This window comes from Sus scrofa, chromosome 15 (genome assembly GCF_000003025.6).
Source record: "Sus scrofa isolate TJ Tabasco breed Duroc chromosome 15, Sscrofa11.1, whole genome shotgun sequence".
NCBI lineage: Eukaryota > Metazoa > Chordata > Mammalia > Artiodactyla > Suidae > Sus > Sus scrofa.
Window position 1 is genome coordinate 14,669,890 of NC_010457.5, and position 23,188 is coordinate 14,693,077.

General features: G+C 38.6%; 1 protein-coding gene across 1 annotated transcript in view; it reads right to left on the reverse strand.

The window, feature by feature from the left end:
* Positions 1-23,188, reverse strand: part of THSD7B (thrombospondin type 1 domain containing 7B) — a 1,521,641-nt gene that overhangs the window by 580,895 nt on the left and 917,558 nt on the right. Inside the window, 1 exon segment of the mRNA XM_021075621.1 lies at positions 16,987-17,156. Within this exon segment, the coding sequence (XP_020931280.1) occupies positions 16,987-17,156 (170 nt within the window).

The window sequence follows — 23,188 nt, forward strand, 5'->3', positions numbered from 1 at the left end:
AAAAGAACCATGAGACGAGGCAAAGCTTGAATTCAGTTCAAGCATCTTTTATGTACCAGGTACCACACTAAGTTCTGGGGAAATAACAGTTAACAGCACAGATGAGGTCCCCAACCTCACAGAACTTGCACTGTAGCCTGGATAGCAGCACCTACAAGCAATGTAGTTACAATGTGGCGAGATAAAGTGTCTGGGAAGCAGAGCCCCTATGTCATTTCAAAGGGCTCCCAAAGGGAACAATTTCTAAGAAATAGAGGTTATCCAGGTGCTAAGTCAGAGCTAGGGAGGAAGTTCGTAAGGGTGAAGAGGAATGAGGGGGCCCTCATCATGGTGGTCGGTGGTCAGACAGAGTGTAGCTTCAAAGGCCTAGAATGTTAATGAAAATGTTCACTATTGCTGGAGCGCAGTGTTGCCTAGGGATGGAAGGGTAACACCTTAAGTCCTACCACTTCATAATGATTATAAGGCCAAAGACCATATCCTAGAATCCTACCTCTCTACCCTAAATCCACAGTCCTTACCTTCATCCACTCCATATTCATGTCTAACTTGATTACTGGTATTACTCTAAATACACCATGACTCCCCACTTGTGTCTTAACTCACATGGTTTGCTTCACCTGGATTCTTCCCCCTTCATATAAGGACCTGTCTAAAGCATGCCCTTTTAAGGCCCATGTAAAAGCTTTTCTTTTTAACAAACACACCCTATGGGGTCTTCCACAGGACAGACCCCCTCTTCCGCCTCCCACTGGTTTAGACTTTCCATCTCTAAAATTTCTATTTTTTCTTAAGGCATTCATCTCACTTTTGTAGTTATGTGTTTGTATCATCTTCCCTCTGAGACTGCTAAAGATCAAAAACTGGTAGACATAAGTAATTTGGAATCATTTGTGGTTTTCATAATCTCTTCTCTGGAGAACAGTGTGACAGGGAGTATATTTAACTCTAAAAATTATTCAAAAATCAACTACCTAGTGTATTAAGCGAATACCACTTGGCAAAGCCACCTTTTCAGTCAAAGCTGGCCTGTCTTTGCTTCTTCTCCTCTATATTCCTCCTCCATCATTCTGCATGGACCATTCCCATCACTTCTTGGTCCTCATATTTTCTGTTTTTTATAAATTCATCCCAGGTCTCTGGATCCCCTGGCCTTGGCATGGAATGCTGAAATCCAGATATGAGATCATTTTGGTTTTGTCCACAGTAAAGCAATTTATTTCTCTATGCTACCCCAAAAGCAACCAAAACATACCAAAAACAAACAAACCAAACCAAAACAAAAACCAAACACACTATCAAGATTCAATATTTCACTTTCTCACTTGAAGTATTTTCCATTTAGAATTCCATAGCATTTGCGATTTGTTATGATGGATGTTGGCAGTTGGAAATAAAAAGAAGTCTCTCAACACGTCTTTCAGGGGCTTTACAACCTAATGAGTAACAAAGACAGTAATAGCAATGGCTAGAAATTAGGCAAACAGTGATGTGTTGTTATGGGGTATGGACTTAGTACACTTTTAGAATGAGAAGAACTGAACTGTTACTGGTAAAACTACTGGAAAAATACACACTCACATCTAGTTCTAGGTCCTTGACAATCTTACTCCTCCTGATGCCACAGGCTCTGGTGTCAATAGTACACAGTATTGAATTATCAATTTAGTTGTGCTAATTTTGAATAAGTACATAACATATAAAGTAGAATGTACATTCTTTCTTTTTAGGAGATCAAATTAAGTAGGACTCACATGATATAAAAAGGGCTCATTTTTCTACAAACTTATTCCTCCCATCCCCTCACCCCCCCAGGAATAATAATGTCTACTCAATGGTAGGCTTTCTCCTCAAATACCCTGCCTCCAAATTTTTTTCTTTTTTTTTTTTTTTGTCTTTTTAGGGCGGCACCCATGCCTAGGGAAGTTCCCAGGTTAGGAGTTGAAGTGGAGCAGTAGCCTACACCATAGCCAGAGCAACTTGGGATCCGAGCCACATCTGCAACCCACACCACAGCTCACTGCAACGTGGGATCCTTAACCCACTGAGCAAGGCCAGGGATCGAACCCATGTCCTCATGGATACTAGTCAGGTTTGTTACCACTGATCCACAATGAGAACTCCCTACCTCCATCACTTGTCAAGGGAAGCTCTCTTCTGCTCTCATTTCTGTCATGTTAATTACACCTTGAGCTAAATAAAATATTTAAACATCAAGAATAGTGTGATAATCTAACAAATGCTTAAAATAGCCACTCTTCACTATTTTCACTAAGTACAGTAATTCAATAAATATTTTCTGTATCAACTTAAGATAAATTTGTTAAACTTGATTAAAACAATCACTGAAGTTCCTGTCATTGCTCAGCAGTAAGGAACGTGGCTAGGATCCATGAAGATGAGGGTTCAATCCCTGGCCAGACTCAGTGGGTTAATGATTAGGTGTTGCCATGAGCTATGGTGCAGGTCGCAGACTCAGCTAGGATTCAGCATTACTGTGGCTTTGGCCTAGGCTGCCAGCTGCGGCTCTGATTTGACCCCTAGCCTGGGAACTTCCATATGCCACAGATTCGACCCTAAAAAGACAAAATTAAAATAAAATAAAATAAAATAAAATAAAATAAAATAAAATCTGTTCATCTGTATTTATCTATTTCTAATGTAAATTACTTTATTGTATAGCACAAAAACTTTTGCAAACAGGACTTGGCCCATTCATGAAATTCTTTTGGCATACTGACATTTATGTACTTTTTAATCCCTTGCCCCATCTTGCCCCTCTCACCACTGTTAACCACTAGTTCGTTCTCTATATCTTTGAGTATGTTTTGGTTTAATTTATCCATTTATTTTACAGATTAGACTCACATATAAGTGACATCATGCAGTATTTGGCCTTCTCTGTCTGATTCTTTTCACTAAGCATAATACCATCCATATTCATCCTGTTGCTGCAAATGGAAATTTTTCATTCTTTTTTATGGCTGAGGAATTATTCCATTGCATATATGTATATACAAAATTTTCTTTATTCACTCATATATTGATGAACATTTAGGTTGCTTCCATGTCATTGCTATTATATACAATGCACCATGAATACAGGGGTGCATGTATCTTTTCAAATTAGCATTTTTGTTTTATATAAAACAAAAATATATATATATTTTATAAACACACACACACATATATATATATGTATATATATATGTATATATATATACATATATATATACCCAGCAGTGGAATTGCTGGATTATATTTTAGTTCAATTTCTTTGAGAAACCTCCATACTATTTTCCACAGAGGCTGCACCACTTCAAGTTCCCACCAAGAGTGTGCAAGGGTTCCCTTTTCTCTATATCCTAGTCAATGTCTGTTATTTGTGGTCTTTTTGATGATGGTCATTCTGACAGGTATGATGTGATATCTCATTGTGGTTTTGAGTTGGATTTCTCTGATGTTAAGCATATTTTCACATGCCTTTTGACCATATGAATGTCTTCTTTGGAAAAAATGTCTATTCAGGTCTTCTGCCTATTTAAAAAAATCAATGCTGTGTTGTAGGAACTGTTTATATATTTTGGGTATTAACCTTTTATTAGTCATACCATTTGCAGAGATTTTTCTCCCATTCAATAGTCTTTTTGTTTTGTTGAAGGTTTCCTTTGCTGTGCAAAAGCTTTTAAGTGTAATTAGATCCCATTTGTCTATTTTTTATTCTATTTCCTTTGCCTTAGAAGACAGATGGAAAAAAATATTGCTATTATTTATGTCAAAGAATGTTCTGCCTATGTTTTCCTCTAAGAGTCTTATATTATCTTGTCTTACATTTAGATCTTTAATCCATTTCAAGTTTATTTTTGGATATGGTGTTAGAAAGTGTTCTGATTTCATTCTTTTACATGTAGCTGTCCAGTTTTCTAAGTACCACTTATTGAAGAGACTGTCCTTTCCCCACTGTATGCTCTTGCCTCCTTTGTTGTAGATTAATTTACCTTAAGTGTGTGGGTTTACCCCTGGGTTGTCAATTCTGTTCCACTGATCTATGTGTCTGTTTCTGTGCCAGTACCATACTGCTTTGATAACTATGTATTTGTGGTATACTCTGAAGTCAGGGATTGTGATTCCTCAGTTTCTCTTTTTAAGATTGCTTGGCTATTCTTTTGTGTTTCTCTGTAAATTCTTAAATTATTTTTGCTACCTCTGTGAAAAATGCCACTAGTGTTTCTCAGTTGGGATTGCAGTGAATCTATAGATTGCCATTGGGTAGGATGGTCAATTCAACAATATTGATTCTTCAAGTCCAGGAACATAGTGCATCTTTCTGTTTGTGTTCTCAAATTCTTTCATCAGCGTCTTATAGTTTTCCAAGTAAGGAGGTCTTTTACCTCCTTACTTAGGTTTATTTCTAGGTATTTTATTCTTTTTGATGCATTTGTAAATGAGACTATTTGTTTAATTTTTCTTCCTGATAGTCTGCTGTTTGTATATAGGAATGCAACTGATTTCTATATACTAATTTTGGACCCTATAACTTAATTGAATTCAGTGATGAAATCTAGAAATTTTGTGATGTTATCTTTAAGATTTTCTATATATAGTATCCTGTCACCTGCAAACAATAACAGTTTTACTTCTTCTATTCCAATATGGATTCATTTTATTTATGTTTCTTGTCTGAATGCTGTGGCTAGGACTTCAAATACTATGTTGACTAAAAGTGTTCAGAGTGGGGATATTTGTCTTGTTCCTGATCTTAGATGAAATGCTGTCAAAACATTGAGTGTAATATTACCTTTTGGCTTATCACACATGTCCCTTGTTAAATAGAAGTATGTTCCCTCTATACCCACTTTCTGGAGAGTTGTTTTTTTTTTTTATCATAAATTGATGTTTAATTTTGTCAAAGGCTTTTTCTGCATCTTATGAGATAATAACATAATTTTTATCCTTCAATTTGTAAATGTGGCTTATCACATTGATTGATTTGTGGATATTTAACCATCCTTGCATCCCTGGGATAAATCCCACTTGATCATGGCATATGATCCCTTTATTGTATTGTTGGATTAATATTGCTAATATTTTGTTAAGGATTTGTGCATCTATGTTCATCAGAGATATTGGCCCACAAGGTTTTGTGTGTGTGTGTGTGTGTATGTGGTGTTTTTGATTTTGGTATCAGGATGATGTTGATCACATAGAGTAAATTCAGAAGCATTCCTTCATCTTTAATTTTTTGGAATATTTTGAGGATAGGTTATATCATTTCTCTGTTTGGTAGAATTCACCTGTGAAGCCATCTGTTCCTGGACTTGTGTTTGGAGGGAGGTTTGTTTGTCTTTATTATTGATTCAATTTAATTACTGATAATTGGTCTGTTCATTTTTTCCGTTTCTTCCTGGCTCATTCTTAGGAGGTTTACATTTCTAGAGATGTGTCAATTTATTGTAGGTTGTCTGTTTTATTGGCATATAGAGTAAATAGGATTCTTTGTATTCCCATGGTGTTTATTGTAATTTTTCTTTTTCATTTTTAATTTTATTGATTTGTGCCCTCTCCCTTTTTGTCTTCATGAATCTGGATAAAGTCCATTGGTCTAATGTGTTTTTAAGCCCTGCATTTCCTCCGTGATTTTATGTCTGGATAATCTGTACATTGATGCTAAGAGTGATGTTAAAATCTCCTACTTTTACAGTGTTGCAGTCAATTTCTCCTGTGTGTTAATGTTTGCTTTAAGTATTTAAGTGATCCTATGTTGCACGCATATACATTTATAATTGTTACGTCTTCTTCGCTTGATCCCTTGTTCACTATGTAATGTCCTTGTTACAGCCCAGTTTTAATTTTTTTAATTTTTATTTTTTTACACTGTACAGCATGGGGACCAAGTTACACATACATGTAGATATTTCTTTTCCTCCTGTTGTTCTAGTGCAATGTAAGTATCTAGACATAGTTCTCAATGCTACATAGCAGGATCTCATTATAAATGCATTCCAAAACCAATAGTTTGCATCCAATAACCCCAAGCTCCTAATCCCTCCCAGTCCCTCCCCCTCCACCTGGGCAGCCACAAGTCTATTCTCCAAGTCAATGATTTTCTTTTCTTTGGAAAGGTTCATTTGTGTTGTATATTAGATTCCAGTTTTAAGTGATATCATACGGTATTTGTCTATCTCTTTCTGGCTTCCTTCACTCAGTATGAGACTCTCTATTTCCACCTATGTTGCTGCAAATGGCATTATGTTGTTCTTTTTTATGGCTGAGTAGTATTCCATTTTGTACATATACCACTTCTTCCTAATCCAATTGTCTGTTGATGAACATTTGGGTTGTTTCCGTGTCTTGGCTATTGTGAATAGTGCTGCAATGAGCATGTGGGTGCATGTGGCTTTTTTAAGGAAAGTATATGCCCAAGAGTGAGACTGCTGGGTCGTATGGTAGTTCTATGTATAGATTTCTAATGTAGCTCCATACTGTCCTCCATAGTGGCTGTACCAGCTTACATTTCCACCACCAGTGCAGGAGGGTATCCTTTTCTCCACAACCCCTCCAGCTTTGCATACAGCTGTCTAGGTTTCCCAGCAATGCTTACTGAATACACTTTCTTTCTCCCATTTTAAGCTCTTGCCTCCTTTGCCAAAGATTAATAAACCATAGGTGTCAGGGTTTATTTCTGGGTTCTCTATTCTGTTCCATTGGTTTGTCTGTTTGTTTTGATATCAGTACAATACTGTTTTGATGACTGTGGCTTTGTAACATTGCTTGAAGTCTGGGATAATTATGCCTCTTGCTTGGTTTTTGTTTCTCAGGATTGTTTTGGAAATTCTGGGTCTTCTGCAGTTCCATATAAATTTTTGGATTGTTTGTTATAGTTCTGTGAAAAATGTCATGGGTAATTTGATAGGGATTGCATTGAATGTGTAGATTGCTTTTGGTAGCATGGCCATTTTTATAACTTTGATTTTTCCAATCCATGAACATGGACTATCTTTCCATTTCTTTACATCTTCTTTAATTTCCTTGATTAATGTTTTATAGTTCTTGGTATATAAGTCCTTTACCTCCTTGGTCAGGTGTATTTCCAGCAATTTGATTTTCTGGGATGTAATTTTAAAAGGTGCTGTATTTTTGTATTCCTTTTCTAATATTTCATTGTTCATATACAGAAATGTGGCTGATTTCTGAATGTTAATCTTATATCCTGCTACTTCGCTGAATTTATTAATCAGTTCAAGTAGTTTTTGGCTTGAGTCCTTAGGGCTTTCTATGTATAGTATCATGTCATCTGCATAAAGTGACAGTTTTATCTCTTCTCTTCCTATTTGGATGCCTTTTATTTCTTTTGTTTTTCTAATTGCTGTGGCTAGGACTTCCAAAACTATGTTGAATAGCGGTGGTGAGAGTGGGCATCCCTCTCTCATTCCAGATTTGAGTGAGAAGTCTTTCAATTTTTTTCCATTGAGTATTATATTTGCTGTGGGTTTGTCATAAATGGTTTTGATTATGTTCAGGAATGTTCCCTCTATACCCACTTTGGCAAGAGTTTTTATCATAAATGGATGTTGGACTTTGTCAAATCCTTTTTATGCATCTATTGAGATGATCATATGATTTTTGACTTTTCTTTTGTTAATGTGGTGAATGACGTTGATTGATTTGCATATATTGAACCATCCTCGTGAACCAGGATGAACCCCACAAGGTCATGGTGTACCATCTTTTTGATATGTTGTTGGATTTGGATGGCTAAAATTTTCTTGAGAATTTTTGCATCTATAGTCATCAAAGATATTTGCCAATAGTTTTCTTTTTTGGTTGTATCTTTGTTTGGTTATGGAATTAGAGTGATGGTGGTGTCATAGAATGTCTTTGGGAGTGTTCCTGCTTCCTCAACCTTTTGAAAAAATTTATCGAGGATGGGCACCAGATCTTCTTTCTATGTTTGGTAGAATTCGCCTGTGAAGCCATCTGGTCCTGGGCTTTTATTTGTAAGGAGTGTTTTTATGACATATTCAATTTAATTTCTAGTGTTTGGTCTGTTCAGTAGGTCTATTTCTTCTTGATTCAGTTTTTGAGGGCTGTAAGATTCTAGAAAGTTGTCCATTTCTTCCAGATTGTCAAATTTGTTGGCATATAGTTGTTCATAGTATTCTCTTATTGTTTTTTGTATTTCTGCAGTATCTGTTGTGATTTCTCCTTTTTCATTTCTAATTTTGTTTATTTGGGTTCTTTCTCTCCTCTTCTTGGTGAGTCTAGCCAGGGGTTTGTAATTTTGTTTATGTTTTCAAAGAACCAGCTCTTCATTTTATTAATTTTCTCTATTGTTTTTTTGAGTCTCTATTTTATTGATTTCCTCTTTGATCTTTATAATTTCCTTCCTTCTGCTGACTTTAGGTCTTTTTTGCTCTTCTTTTTCTAATTCATTTAGGTTGTGTGTTAAGTTGTCAATTGGAGATCTTTCTTCTTTTTGAGGAAGGCCTGTATTGCTATGAATTCCCTCTGAGCACTGCTTTTGTGGCATCCCATAGATTTTCAGCAGTTATGCCTTCATTGTCATTTGTCTTGAGGTATTATTTAATTTCCTTCCTGATTTCCTCATTGACCCATTGGTTTTATAGTAGCATGTTGTTTAGTCTCCATATGTAGGTTTTTGCTCATTTCTTTTCCTGTGCTTGATTTCTAGTTTCATGCTATTGTGGTCAGAGAAGATACTTTGAATAATTTCTATGCTCCTAAATTTGTTGAGGTTAACTTTGTGCCCCAATTTGTGATCAATTCTTGAGAAAGTTCCATGCACACTTGAAAAGAATGTGTGTTCTGATTTTTTTGGATGTAGTGTCCTGAAGATGTCAATTAAGTCTAACTTTTCTATTATTTCTTTTAGGATCTCTGCTGCTTTATTGGTTTTCTTTCTAGAGAATCTGTCCATTGATGTGAGTGGGGTATTAAAGTCTCATAGTATGATTGTATTCCCATCAATTTCTCCCTTTATGTCTCTTAATACTTGTTGTATGTATCCAGGTGCTCCAATATTTGGGCATATATGTTGATGATTGTAATATCCTCTTCTTGAATGGATCCCTTAATCATTAAATAGTGTCCTTCTTTGGCTTTCTTTATGTCTTTCGTTTTAAAGTCTATTTTGTCTGATGTGATAATTGCAAATCCTGCTTTCGTGTCATGTCCATTGGCATGATATATTTTTTTCCACCCCCTTACTTTCAATCTCTATGTGTACTTTTTCCTAAGCTGTGTTTCTTGTAGGCAGCAGATTGAAGGTTTTTGTTTTTTTATCCAAACAGCCACTCTGTGTCGTTTGATTGGAGCATTCAGCCCATTGACATTTAAGGTGATAATTGATAGATGATTATTTATTGCCATTTTAAACCTCGTGTTTCAGTTGATTCTATGATTCTTCATTCTTTCTTTCTTCTTTTTTGGTTGGATGGTCTCCAATTATTCTCTGCTTGAGTGTTTTTCTTTTCATTTTTTGCAAATGTAATGTTTGGTTTTGATTTGTTCTTGCTCCGTTTTTTAAGTATGTTAACTCCTTCCTGTCTCTGTTTGCTTTAGCCTGATGGTCCTGCAGGTTCAAACACTTCATTATCATACTAAAATTAAGAAGAAAAAGAAAAAAAAGAAATTAAAAAAAAGAATCTATTTATTTCCTTACTTCCCTTGCCCACATTTTATGATTTTGATGTCTCCTTTTTTCTTTACATCTTTATTGTGTCTTAAACATGTTCATGATTACATCTGTATGCTGGCTTATTTGAGTGACTGCTCTCTGATTGTGGTTCCCTCAATTCTAGCTCTTCTACTCTTTTTTTTTTTTTTTTTTTTTGGTTTAGAGAAGCTCTTTCAGTATTTCTTTTAGAATGGGTTTTGTATTGCTGTATTCTTTTAGCTTTTGTTTGTTGAAAAAAAATTTTTATTTCCCCTTCTATTTTAAATGATATTCTTGCTGGATAGAGTATTCTACATTGCATATATTTTCCTTTCAGCACTTTAAATATCTCTTGCCATTCCCTCCTGGCCTGTAGAGTTTCTGTAGAGAAATCAGCTGATAGCCTTATGGGGGTTCCCTTATAACTGACACTTTGCTTTTCTCTTGCTGCCTTTAGGATCCTCTCTTTATGATTAACTTTTGTCATTTTTATTATAATGTGTCTTGGTGTGGGTCTATTTGGGTTCAACTTGTTTGGGGCCCTCTGTCCTTCCTGTATCTTGAAATCGGTATCCTTTAAATTTCCAGTGATAATTTCTTCAAATATATTTTCAATCCCCTTATCTTTTTCTACTCCTTCTGGAATTCCTACTATGTGTAGATTGTCCCACTTTATAGTATCCCATATTGCTTTCATGTTTTTTCATTTGGTTTTCTGTCTGATGTTCTAATTGGGTGATTTCCATTATTCTATTTTCCACATCACTAATTCATTCTTCTGCATTATTCATTCTGGGTTTTCACTGCCTTTAGCTCAGTATGTATCTCTGAAAATGAATTTTTTAGTTTTTCTTGGCTCCTCCTTATATTTTCTAGTTACTTTCTGAGGGCGTCTGCATTACTGTTCATATGTTCTCTTAATTCCTTCAGTATTTTCACTATCTCCCTTTTGAACTCAAAGTCTGTCAGACTATAGAAGTCTGTTTCATTGTTGTCTGCTTTAGGTGAGTTCTCCTGTTGGTTTTACTGGCAGTGGTTTCTCAGCTTCTTCATCTTGTTTGCTATTTTTTTTTCTTCGTGGAGGTGTACTCCCCGTGGCCAGGCAGGGTTTTCCCTGACAGTGCTGTGGAGTGTTTCCCGAGGACTGGTGGTGTTGGCCAGTCTTCTTTGAAGCAGCATGGCATTTTCTGAGGGTGGGCAGGGCTAGCAGGGTCACTCTGAAGCAAAGGAGGACTTCCCAAGTGTAGGTGGGACTGGCAGGTCTACACCATGATGGATGTAGACTTCCCATGGCCAGGCAGCACCTGCTCTGTTATTCCTGGGCTGTGGGACTCTTCCAGGGGGTGGGCAGTGGTGGGCAGATGCTCTGTGGGAGTGCCAGCACCTCCCGAGGGTGGAAGCAGCTAGTTGGGCCACTGGGAGACAAAGAGGCACTTCCCCAGGGCAGCTGGAACTGGCAGGACCACCCCACAATGGAAGCAGATTTCCTGTGGCTGGGTTGAGCTTGCTCTGGCATTTCTGGGCTGCAGGGCTCTTCCAGGGGCTAGCAGTGCTGGGCGCTGTGCTGCAGGAATGTAATACCTCCTGAGTCCTGGAGCAGCTAGCCAGGCCACTGGGATACAAAGGGGCACTTTCCCAGGGCAGCCAGAACTGGCAGGACCTCCATGCAATAGAGATAGATTTCCTGCAGCTGGGTGGAGCTTGTTCTGGTGTTTCTGGGCCATGGAGCTCTTTCAGGGGATAGGAGGTGCTGGGCAGCTGCTCCATGGAAGTGCAGCACCTCCAGAGGGCAGGAGCGGCTAGCTGGGCTGCTAGGAGACAAAGGGGCACTTCCCTAGGGCAGCCAGGACTGGCAAGCCTGCCCTGCATTGGAAGCAGATTTTGCACGGCCAGGCAGAGCTTGCTCTGGCATTTCTGGGCTGTGGGGCTCTTTCAGCGGGCTGGCAGTGCTGGGTGCTGCTCTGTGGGGGTGTAGCCCCTCCAGAGGGCAGGCAGGCCAGGGCAGGGAAAGCCCCTGAGGTGGTCGGCTTCCTGCAAGTGGTGATGCCAGCCCTCCAGGATGGCAGGCGGCCTCAGGTCAGGCACACATGTGGGGTAGGGGGAAGGGGGATACACTGGGAAGCACTGCTCACTGCTAGCTGGTGGGCAAGTGTGCTCGTTGTGGCCAAGGGTTAGGGTTAGGGTTAGGGTTAGGTTATGGTGGCCCACCCCTCCTCCTCTCCCCTCCCCAACACTGGCACCTTGTCTCTCCTGCAGGTCCAGTTCTTCTCCCAGGTTCCCTCTGTTGTGGCTTTCCATTCCCCAGCCCTTAGCATATTGCTCCTTCCACCCACTTCCTAGTCCCCCAGGCAGTCTCCACACTGCTAATCCAGCCTGCTCCCAGGGACTAACCTCCACAGCCTAGGTCTCAGTGCCCAGCCCCCACCCAAGCGTCTTGGTTTTTGGTGACTGTACCAGCAGTTCAGATGATTTGTTCAGCTCTCATTCTGCTTTTCAGATCTCGGACCTACTGCTGCGCTCTTCTTGGCATCTGGAGATCCCTCCCATTCAGTTGGTCTTTCCGTTGATTAGGTGACTTTCCAGGGTGTGGGTTCCGTTTCTGCTCCACAGTTCCCTTTCGGGAGTGCCTGTCCAGTCCAGATTCCCCTTCTCTCACTCTCCTATTTTCTCTTGTTTTACCCATTTATGTCATGAGATTCTTGCCATTATTTGAGGTTTAAGTTCTTCTGCCAGAGTTTAATTGCTGTTCTGTGTGAGTCATTTAACCTGTAGATGTGCTTTTTTGTGTGTGTGTTTGTGGGAGAGGGCAAGTGTGTCCCCCTACTCGTCCACTATCTTGCCTTCCTCCAGTTTTTAAATATCAATTAACTTCCCTATTTTCTGTGCTCCCCTCATATCAGTTCACATACCGCTACTGAATATAAACATCTCAGTTTATTTTCATATGTTATCCCTATCCCTGCTTAGAACACACTTTCCTGTAGATCCTCCAAACTCTCTTGAAGAATTATCTCCACTATGATGAGTATTCTCAGTCAACATTAAATGGTGTTTTATATATATATATATATATATATATATATATATAACTTAAAACACTACTTAAGACACGTTACCTAAAACACTATAGAATAACTGATAGTACAATTATGTTACAATTAAAATACTGTACATTAATGAGGTACCTTTATAATCCCAATGCCTATGACAGACTCCAAATTATAACTAGTATATAACAAATTATTTTTTAAAAAATTCATTATCCATATTTTCCTCACCAAACCAATATATTTAAAATCAGGACATGTTCCCTTATCATGTAGTGTCTGAATGCCAACTCTCGGCTTAGCATGATAAAGTCATAAGACTATCAAGGGCTATTCAATCTTAGAGGCATGGAATAGTCAACTAATACATTTAACAATTCAAAGCTAAAGTGTGTTCATTCTTGAAGTAGCTGTGTCCATTTAATGCCAAAGAATGAATCTAAAATGCGTGGGAAAAAATCCAGGGAAAATTCTGCCTCACTGCAACCACATTAATAACTTTGCCCAATTTTTAATTTAGTTTTTAGGTTTCTGTTTTGTGTTCTTCACCATATAAATACAGTGTATCTCTAGACCATTTCACTGCACATTTGTTGATATACCAATCCCTAGGCTACACTGTCATGAATGGAATAAAATTTTCTGTCTTTATTAGATTTTTGAAGGTGAGTCCCTTGTTTCAATGTTTTACCTTCTGAGAAATGACCCTTGAATGCGGGCTGAGTGGTTTTAATTTCACCTGAGAAAAAAACAAGAAGAAAATGGTCTCGCCAAACCCAAGCTTTTAGATTTACAGGTAAGCATCATACTTGCTGGTGCTTCTGAATTATAAAAGAGAAACACAATTCTCTCTGCAACAAAAACTGGTGCATGAACTCATAAATACTCTGCTACATTTTCATTCACAATCTATTGGCTGGGCCACTAGTAACACTTCTCGTATTGATTCTTACATCACTGTTTTGGCTGCATTGAAAACACCACCTGGACAATGGACAACAGAACCAGATAAATATGCCATAGATATTATTATAATATTCCTAAAAATACCATGAATTGAGGTCCAATGGGAAATTGGATATTAACAAGAATAATCTGGCAACAGACTACACTGAAGTCCTACTTCAGCCTCAGCATCCAGCAAGAGATTCAGAAGCCCTTGAAGAGAATTAGCATTCTCTTCTCTTTTATTTCTCATTCCTGCATCTAGAAATCCTATTGCATTTTAATTCATAAGACATCCATGTAAATGGATCTTATCTTTTTCCCTAAGATTTTGGGTCCCTCTAAAATCAGGTTCTTGGAATGCAGAGCAGCTAATTCACAGTGGATGGTGGGATTTTGTAAGGAAGAATAGTTAAGCAATTCCACTGCAGAGATTTAACAGAGTATCCTGGAGCCTAAGGAAAACTTAACCTTTTGGGAAAGTCAATTGTGACTGAGAAAAGAGTTTCCAAACTTGGTGCTATTAAAAATCCCTTCTTCTGGAGTTCCCATTGTGGCTCAGCAGGTTAAGAACCCAACACAGTGTCCATGACGATGTGAGTTAAATCCCTGTCCTTGCTCAGTGGGTTAAGGATCCAATGTTGCTGCAAACTGCAGCATAGGTCACAGATGTGGTTCAGATCTGGTGTTGCCATGGCTGTGGCATAGGCTGGTAGCTGCAGCTCCAATTCAACCCTTAACCTAGGAAGTTCCATATGCCATGGGTGCAGCTGTAAAAAAAAAAAAAAAAAAAAAAAAAAAAATCCCTCTCCCTACAAAGTCTAACATAATTTTAAAAAATAACCATAAAACAAACAAAAAAGAGATAAACGTCGCAAAAACTGAAATGCAAAAATAAAAAAGTAACCATTTTTTTCCTTTGTAACTGCATTAGCAGAAAAGGATAGAAATATTTAAAATCTGTCTTCTCAATTAAACAAACATATTCACTGGTCCCTTATAATTGTAATTCAATTTCTCTCTCTCTTTTTGGCCTGAGCCATAAAGAAATTTTCATCTTGAAAATTTTCCAGATTTGACAAGGCATATCCATAAATGATAACAGTAGTAAATGAAAGCATTTATAGGAAAGGAAAGTAATGACCAAGTAATCTTTCTGGCTTCCACACAAGAGTAAAAGCATGATGACCAAGATAAATAGTTAGCTATACCATGCCTTTAATGCAATGTGGCTGTGCTGGATTTTCCAATATTGCAATAGTTTGACTACTGTATTAAAAATCAAGAGCACCTGAGTACATGGTTGCATCAACAGCCACATGTTTGTATCTCGTCCCCACCTCTAAGCACCCCACTGAGAACTGTATTACCAGGCTTAGGCTTTCCTTTTTTTGTTTTTTGTGTTTTTTTTCTTTTCTTTTTTTTTTTTTTTTTTTTGCTTTTTAGGGCCACATTTGCAGCATACTTAAACTCCCAAAATAGTGGTCAAATAGGAGCTGCAGCTGCCAGTCTACACCACAGTCACAGCAACGCAGGATCCAAGCTGCATCTGTGAACTACGCCACAGCTAAGGGCAATGCAGGATCCCCAGCCCACTGAGCAAGGCCAGGGATTGAACCCGCATCCTCATGGATACTAATTGGATTCATTTGCACTGCGCCACAAGGGGAAATCCCAAGCTTAGGCTTTCTAAAGACTTTCTGTTTCCCTGTGAACCAACATATTAATTTGGAAGTATGCCTTGGCCTAAGATCTTTTTCTTCTTCTTTTGATGCTTGACGCATATTGTACCAGGGCTTAATTTCTAAATCTGCATATAACACCCCTTCTATTTAATATTCCTCAATATATAGCATATGAGTCCCAACTCTAGAATACCATCCTTCCACTTTCCTCCTAATTATAATCTTCTGCCCAGCAAGTTTGCACTTAGAAAGCTGGAAAGATAAAGGAAAAAGAACTTTAGAAATAGGTGATCTATAAGAAGAGCTACTTTTACTAAAGAAACTTTAGGAAGATGAAAATGTCAATAAAGATTAAATGTAGAAGCTGAAGAGTTCATAATATACCATTTCTACAAAATTCTTGTATAAGTGTTGACCCCTGAAGACCCTAGTACTAAAGGATAATAGCAAAAGGGAAGAAGGAGAAGGTGGAAGAAAAAAATCACCAAAGTCTGAAAGGATAAGCTGAAGCTTTTTATCTAAATTCAGAAAAGTAAGCACAGTCATGTTTTATCCTGGAAGAGAAAGTGCATACATGGTTATTTTCCAAAGGTTACATTAGAGGAGGAAGAAAATTGACCTCTTATTTTTTAAAATAACTCCAGCCCTATAAATGTGGTACTGTAACTTCAATTATTGAAGCAAATGCTAAGAGGTCTATAAAGATGATCTGTCTTTGAGTAATGTGGTTAATCAGCCAAGGCTGTGGCCATGGCCTCTGGAATGATGAGAGGCCACATCACAAAAAGAGGCACCTGGTATGAAAAGCTTTACAGGATAAAATAGATGCATTTTCACCACAAGAAAGCACATACCTGTCTCCCTAAGAAAGTTCTTCAGTAGAGGATGTACAGGCACACTCAAGGAAACATCCCTATGCTGAGCACTTCCATAGAGGGTACTGCTGGGATCTCTAATGTGTCTGGAAGAGGCCATACATTCTTCTAGAGCAGAAGCATTATTGTACATGCTTGGTTTTTCAATCAACTGACTTAAATAAACTTGGGCAGGTGTTTCAGTACTTATATGTTTTCACTATCCCAAACTCTGAAGCAAATGGACTGCACATGCCTTACAGAGAGCCTAGTATGGAGGAAGAAGTTGTTTTTCCTCCTCCTTTTCCTCATCCTTTTTCTTTTCATATCATTTAAAATCTGGCAATAAAATAATGGATCCTTGACATTTGAAAGTGCTATGTCTGTGGAAATTCCCACATTCACAAATTCACACACAAAAAAAAGCTTTCTTAACAGAAAAAAAAAAAAAATGCTACGAATTCTTTGCCAACTGACTCACTCCAGTATATCAACCCCTTAGTGTGTAGCTTTCCTTTCTGCTAAGATCTTAGGTATGTTTTCTCATTTAATTTTCACAATGATCCTTTGAGATGATTGTTGTTATTATTACTGGTATTTTTAACTACTTCAAATGACTGCAAGTAGCAGAACCTAAGGATGGTGTGAAAAGAGACAACACGAAACATAGCTGTGAATGCTGAGGGTCCATTATATCAAGGAGGATACAAGGGGATGGTGTTGGGATTGATTTCTCTTCCAACCAGCAGCTGACTCAATCCCCGGAACCGGCTGCCTACCTTCCTTGGTCCTCCGTGCCGTGACCGCTGGTGTGCTCTGGGCGCAGTACACCTCCCGGGTCTGGATCCCACCTCCACAAACGGGTCCTGTCGCATGCCAGTGAGCGTCCTGTTGCTCAAAGAGGAGAGAGACTTGGCATTCTTTCCATTCGGAGGTCCTCCAGGAATACCTGTTTGATTTGATAGGTTTAAAAGAAGAAGTAAGGAACATATACAATTCTATAGGAAACTTGAGTCATGACATCAAATGTGCAGGACAACTTCTCTTTCTAGTACCAGATCTTTGCCTTATGGATAAAGAGATTTATGAGTTTTGAATACTAAACCCCTTTTATTTCCTAGAGAAAAATCACAGCAGCCTATTGTGCTAATAGCATATGGCCAGAGGAACAAGGGAAGGAAATATAGATAAAAAATAGTAGACATGACTTGGCCCTAAAACTGTAAGAGAATAAAGAATTAAAGGAAGGAATCAGAAACCAAATGAGCCTAAGTCATGGCAGGTGAACTTGTCCTGGTGTTTCATTTCACAAACCTCTCTCGACAACCGAGGTGAAGAAATTGGTCTTGCTTTTAATTAGTAGGACAGTGTTTGAGTGTGCGAATATATTATTTTAAATGGACAGAGATTATCTCCAACTTTTTAACCTTCTAGATATAAGAAAGTATTTCTGTTTGACCCCATTGGGATAAAGGTATACATATTAAAAATGAGTTCACAATGTGCCACTATATTTAATTGATGAGTTCTTTTATTTATTTATTTTTTTTCTCTCTTTTGTCTATTAAGGGCTGCACCTGCGGCATATAGAGGTTCCCAGGCTAGGGGTCTAATTGGAGCTGTAGCTGCCTGCCTAGGCCACAGCCACAGTAATGCCACATCTGCGACCTATACCACAGGACACAGCAAGCCTGGATCCTTAACCCACTGAGCAAGGCCAGGGATCGAACAAGCAACCTAATGGTTCCTAGCCAGATTCGTTGCACCATGACATTTCCAATGAGTTCTTTTTGACATATATAGACAAGCTGTTGTTATCCTGATCTAAACCCTGTCTTCCTGGTGTATAACTGGTTGGGACAGACACTATTAGACACATAAGCACACATGCAAATAAGGGGACAAAACACAGTGAAGTTTATATATGACTTGCAGAAAACAAAACAACCATAACAGCATTACATTCATACCTGGAGAATTACTTCAGATAGAATTTCCTTTTGTGGTTTATGAAAGCATTCCTAAAGCCTACAGCATTAATATATAACCTTATAGAACTCACATAAATACCAGGCGACTCATTAGCTTCTGGGACAATAAACAAAACCTAAGAACATTCTCATATCTGCTGTCCCATTTCAGATTTACGGGGGGAAAAAATTCTCAGTTTTGTCATTATTTAAAAGAAAAAAACAGCAATAAAAATAAACATGTGTCACCAAGTCCCTGACCTTACAGAAATTAGAATAAAATTGAAATCAGGTGACAGTCATCAAAACCAGGAAGCAAATTTCTAAGAAACTTAAAAGTGAGGAAAGCCTCTCACAATGAATGTCATGGTTCTAAAAAGGGTGAAAGCAGAAGATCATCAGTCTTGTGAAAAGCCCATTGTAGCAAAAGGATTTGAATAACCCTATGAGGTTTGTCACAATAGCATCCTTCTCCCTGTGTCTCACTGCTTCATGTGCAAAGTTTTTCAAGGGAAAAATCAGTCAGGGGCTGGGCAAGAGTCTAAAGAGAGGAGTTCAGGTCTGGTTTGTACCAGGTGAATATATACAATAAGATATCTCTCTATTCCTGGGCATGCGAGAATGAGAAAAGTCCATTTCTTCCCAAAGATGGTCCTTCTCCAGAGGAGCAGCTCCAAAGTCCTTTCTCCCCACCAGAGAGAGATGTCACTCCAGGCTCCATAGTCACTTGGGCAGAAGGTTTGTCTCTCATGACTCTTAGTCTCAAGGCACAGGTGGCTCTGGGTTCCAGAGCATCCACAGTGAGGGAGGGGTGACTTGGGTGGATGGTTACCTCATTCTCATTTCAAACTTCTTCCTCTAAAGATTACATAAAAGAAGAGCTCTCTGGTTATTAAAGAGGTCAGATATAATCCTGACTCTGAGAGTCCTATGACACAGTAACAAATAAAGTAGGCAAAAGGGGGAGGGGGGCGGGCAGGGTAGTACAGACAGTAAGCCTAATTTAGAGTCAAAGTGACTTGGTTTGAATCTGAGCTTTGCTACTTACTAGTTATGTGATTTTGGTTCATTTCTATTTTCCCTTCTATAAAATAAGGGTAATAACACCAAACGTGGAGTGTACTGGTAGCCCAGTGACGAAGGATCAGGCTTTGTCACCGCTGTGGCTCAGATCACTGCTATGGCGTGGATTCAGTCCCTGGTAGGGGAACTTCTGCATGCCAATTAATAATAACACCACCAAATGTGGATCAGGGCATATAATAAATATTTAATAAATGCTCATTCCCTTTATTCTTATATCCTATACCTGCCTTTTGCCTCCTGCTGCTTCAGAAAACACACACACATACACACACCCCACTAACACTGTGTTTATGAGACTTAAACGGATTTCATCAAAATCCTAATATTACAAATCCAAGATTGCCATGGTCTAACTTTCAAGAATCAAAGTTCAGCAAAGAGCATAAGAGAAACTTAGAGAGTTTAGGATTATTGCAAGCCACAGTAATTGTTCGCTTGTTTGAAAGGAATGGGCCATGCTGTATGAATTGCTTTTTCAATTAATTTATCATGACCCTATAAGAATTAGCAATGGAGGGATTTCAGAAGCCATTATGGAGAAAAATGAAAAAGAAAGTTTAATGACTATGGCTTCATATAAGGTAACAAAAACCCTGTTGGTAGCTCATTAGCCAAAAACACCCCAATTCTCATCAGTGGCAAATAACAATTTTTCTAAAGAAATAGAAGGCATTTATCATGACTGCTATTGTTTACTACCTCAGAGAAAATACCAACCCAGCAAGTGACAGAAGAAAATCACACTAGAGAAGGCCATCTATATTCCTTTTTCAAAGGCGGCTCTTTTCAGTCTTTCCTTTTCTCTTTATATTTTGCAAACGTGCTATCTATGTTTAGTCACAGATCACCCATAAGCCATGAAAATGGAACAGCCTGAACTCCACCAACCTGGGAAAATGTCTCTAGGATCTAAGAGAATAAGAAATCAAAGGCACGCGCACGGCTAAATGTTGCTCACTCTCTTCTTTAGAAGCGGTTACAGAGATGGTCTTCCAGCCTCCAGACAACTTGGCTTCCTGAATGAGTCTCTTTAGAGGCTAAGTCCTCAGCATGGATCAGGACTTCCCACACTCTTTCTCCCAATTGTGATGCCTTTCAACCGAGCCTCACCTTGTCCTTCTGCTTAGGAGGGAAGGAGGGAGAGTCTCAAAGGCCTCCTGTAGGTGAGCAGCACTTCAAAATCCATTGTGGAAATGCCTCAGGTAGAGTAAATGGCCATGACATGAAAGCAATTAGTTTTTCCTCATGGCCCCTTATGAATGTGACCATGGGAACCATTTGTCTTGTCAAACAGTCTGGTTGAACAGGATAGATGGGGCATTCATTTATTCAAGCTTCTAGGGTATCATGACCTATCCTCCAGGTAATAATAACAACCACAATATTCTGAATGCTCATGCTGGATCAGGCACTGCACTAACAAATCTAGGTGCATGACTTCATGTACTTCTACCAACAGGCCTCGGAGGTAAATACTACTCCCTCTTTTAGGGATAAGAGAATCAGCATAAGAATAAAAAAAATTTCCAAGGTCCCATAATTTAAGTAAGTAGAAGAGCAGGGCTCAAAGTCAGGAATATCTGATCCTAAAGCATATCTTCTTAAGGAAATGATAGTCTGGTAAATTAAAACAGTGAATAGTAAACTTGTGAAAGTTGGTTGGCATATATAGAAAGGAATTTGCTTACTATTATTTTGATAACTCAGCTCTTAATGACCAGTTAATGAGTGATTAATGGCTAACAACATTATAAATTATAATTCAACTTCAGCACATTGTTAAATAGATTTAAATCTCAAAAAAAGAAAAAAAGAAAGAAAAAAGAAAAGAAAGCAACCCAGTAGGTGACAGTTACCTGCCACACCATGGTGAGGACAAGTAAATGTTGGTCTTGGTCTGAGGAAGTGCTTCCTGGACTGAAGCAAAAAAAATATCCTCAATTGGCAACAGCGGTATTGTCACCAAAAACTGCCCAAAAATAGTTCACACTGCCAAAATAATTTTCCTTCCAATCTTAAACATAAACACAGTTGAAGAATTTCATATAGCCAATCATTTTATAATTCAAACACTATAGTCACACAGGGTCAAATTTTAGCACTTTCAGGAGATAATTACAAGTTCAAAAGAGAAACAAAATATAAGCCAAATAGAGGAATCTCTAATTGTAAAAATTCAAATTTCCACTAAATGGTGCAGTGAATTTTTTGAAGGGTCCTACCTTTTCAAGGTCCTGAAATCAAATTCCCTATATGGCTCCCAAGTCATTGTGAATGTTGGGTAAACCTGCCATTGTCCCTTCATGTGAAAATGACTCCAATGTCCCCACCTTTGGTGAAAGAACTCATTGTCAGCCACTCTGGAACCCCATCTGAGATGGGGAGTGCTGAAAACTCATATACTGAATGCACAGGAATACCTGAGTTAATATAAAGATATGGATGAGACACTGATGGCAGAAAGGTGTTAAACGGCTAGGACTCCCTAGGAGAAGAAATAAGCCTGCTCAATAATACTCAAATCACTTAGCCATGTGTTCATGTCTCCTTTCTTTCAAGAAGTAATGCTTGAGCTCCATCTATGTGCCAGGAAAGATTTCAGACAAAAGAAATGTATAGCTGTGAGAAGGACAAAGCCCTTGACCTTGGGAAAATGACCTTCTAGTGGAGCAGATGGAAAAGAACCAATATGAGCAGGGCATCAGATAATGTGTCCATCAGGGAGAGACAGACAAGGAGAGCTATTTCAGAGCCACAGTCAGGAAAGACTTCAGAATCCTGAATCAAATGAAAGGGTAAACCCAAGAAGAGGTGGGCAAGGAGAATTTTAGACATAGAAAAGAGCACATTCAAAGGTCCCAGGGAAGGAAAGAGCTTGGCACATTCTGGGAAAGCACAGAGGCCAGTGAATTTGGGACAGGCAGGTAAGTGGTGTTCCAAATCCACTAGGAAATCATTGCAAGCTTTTGAGGAAAGTGATGATACCAGATGTAATTTAAATGTTTAAAGAATCGGAGTTCCTGTCATGGCTCAGCAGAAAAGAATCTGACTAGCATCCCTGAGGACGTAGGTTCAATCCCTGGCCTTGCTCAGTGGGTTAAGGATGTGTCGTTGCTATGAGACATGGGTATAGACTGCAAATGTGGCTAGGATCTGGTGTTGCTGTGGCAGTGTGGTAGGTGGGTTACAACTCTGATTTGACCCCTAGCCTGGGAACTTCCATATGCTGCAGGTATGGCTCTAAAAAGACAAAAAAAAAAAAAAAAAAAAAAAAAAAAAAAAAAATTAGAGAATCACCCTGGGCACTGAAGCAAGCCTAGATGAAAGGGGAGTGGAAGAAAGGAGAACGTTGCCAGCCCAGGAGAGATGATGGTGGCTTCAACCAAGGCAGTCACAGTGTAGCTGGTGAAACGTGATCAGTTCCTAGATGTACTGTGAGAATAGGAAGAACCCTCTAATGGATTCGATGTGGACGGGAGAGAGAGGAGCACAGAATGACTCCAAATTGGTTTTGTCCCTAATATTAGCAGCACAATTTCTTGACACTGAGTTCTTTCTTGAGACAGCCCAGGAAAGGGCTGCACAGCTAGGTATTATAGCTGTGAAATTCAATTCTTCTCCATTTACCTTCTAAAATCTGCTTTCTGAATCTTTCTCCAACTGCTGGAACTCACTGCCCAATTTCTTCATATTTCCCCCATAATTTAGGCCTTCTGTTAGGAAATGATCAATAAAGGTAATCGCATGATCCAATTGAAAATTAATTTTAAATATTTTATTATTCTAAAAAGGTATATGCAGTTTAAAAGGAGAAATCACAATTAAGCCAAAGAAAGAAATGTCTAATGGTGGGAGTGCATAGTCCTGTGAAAAGATAGAGAAGATAAATTGGGGATTAGGAAAAGCTACTTGAGGGCCTGAAATT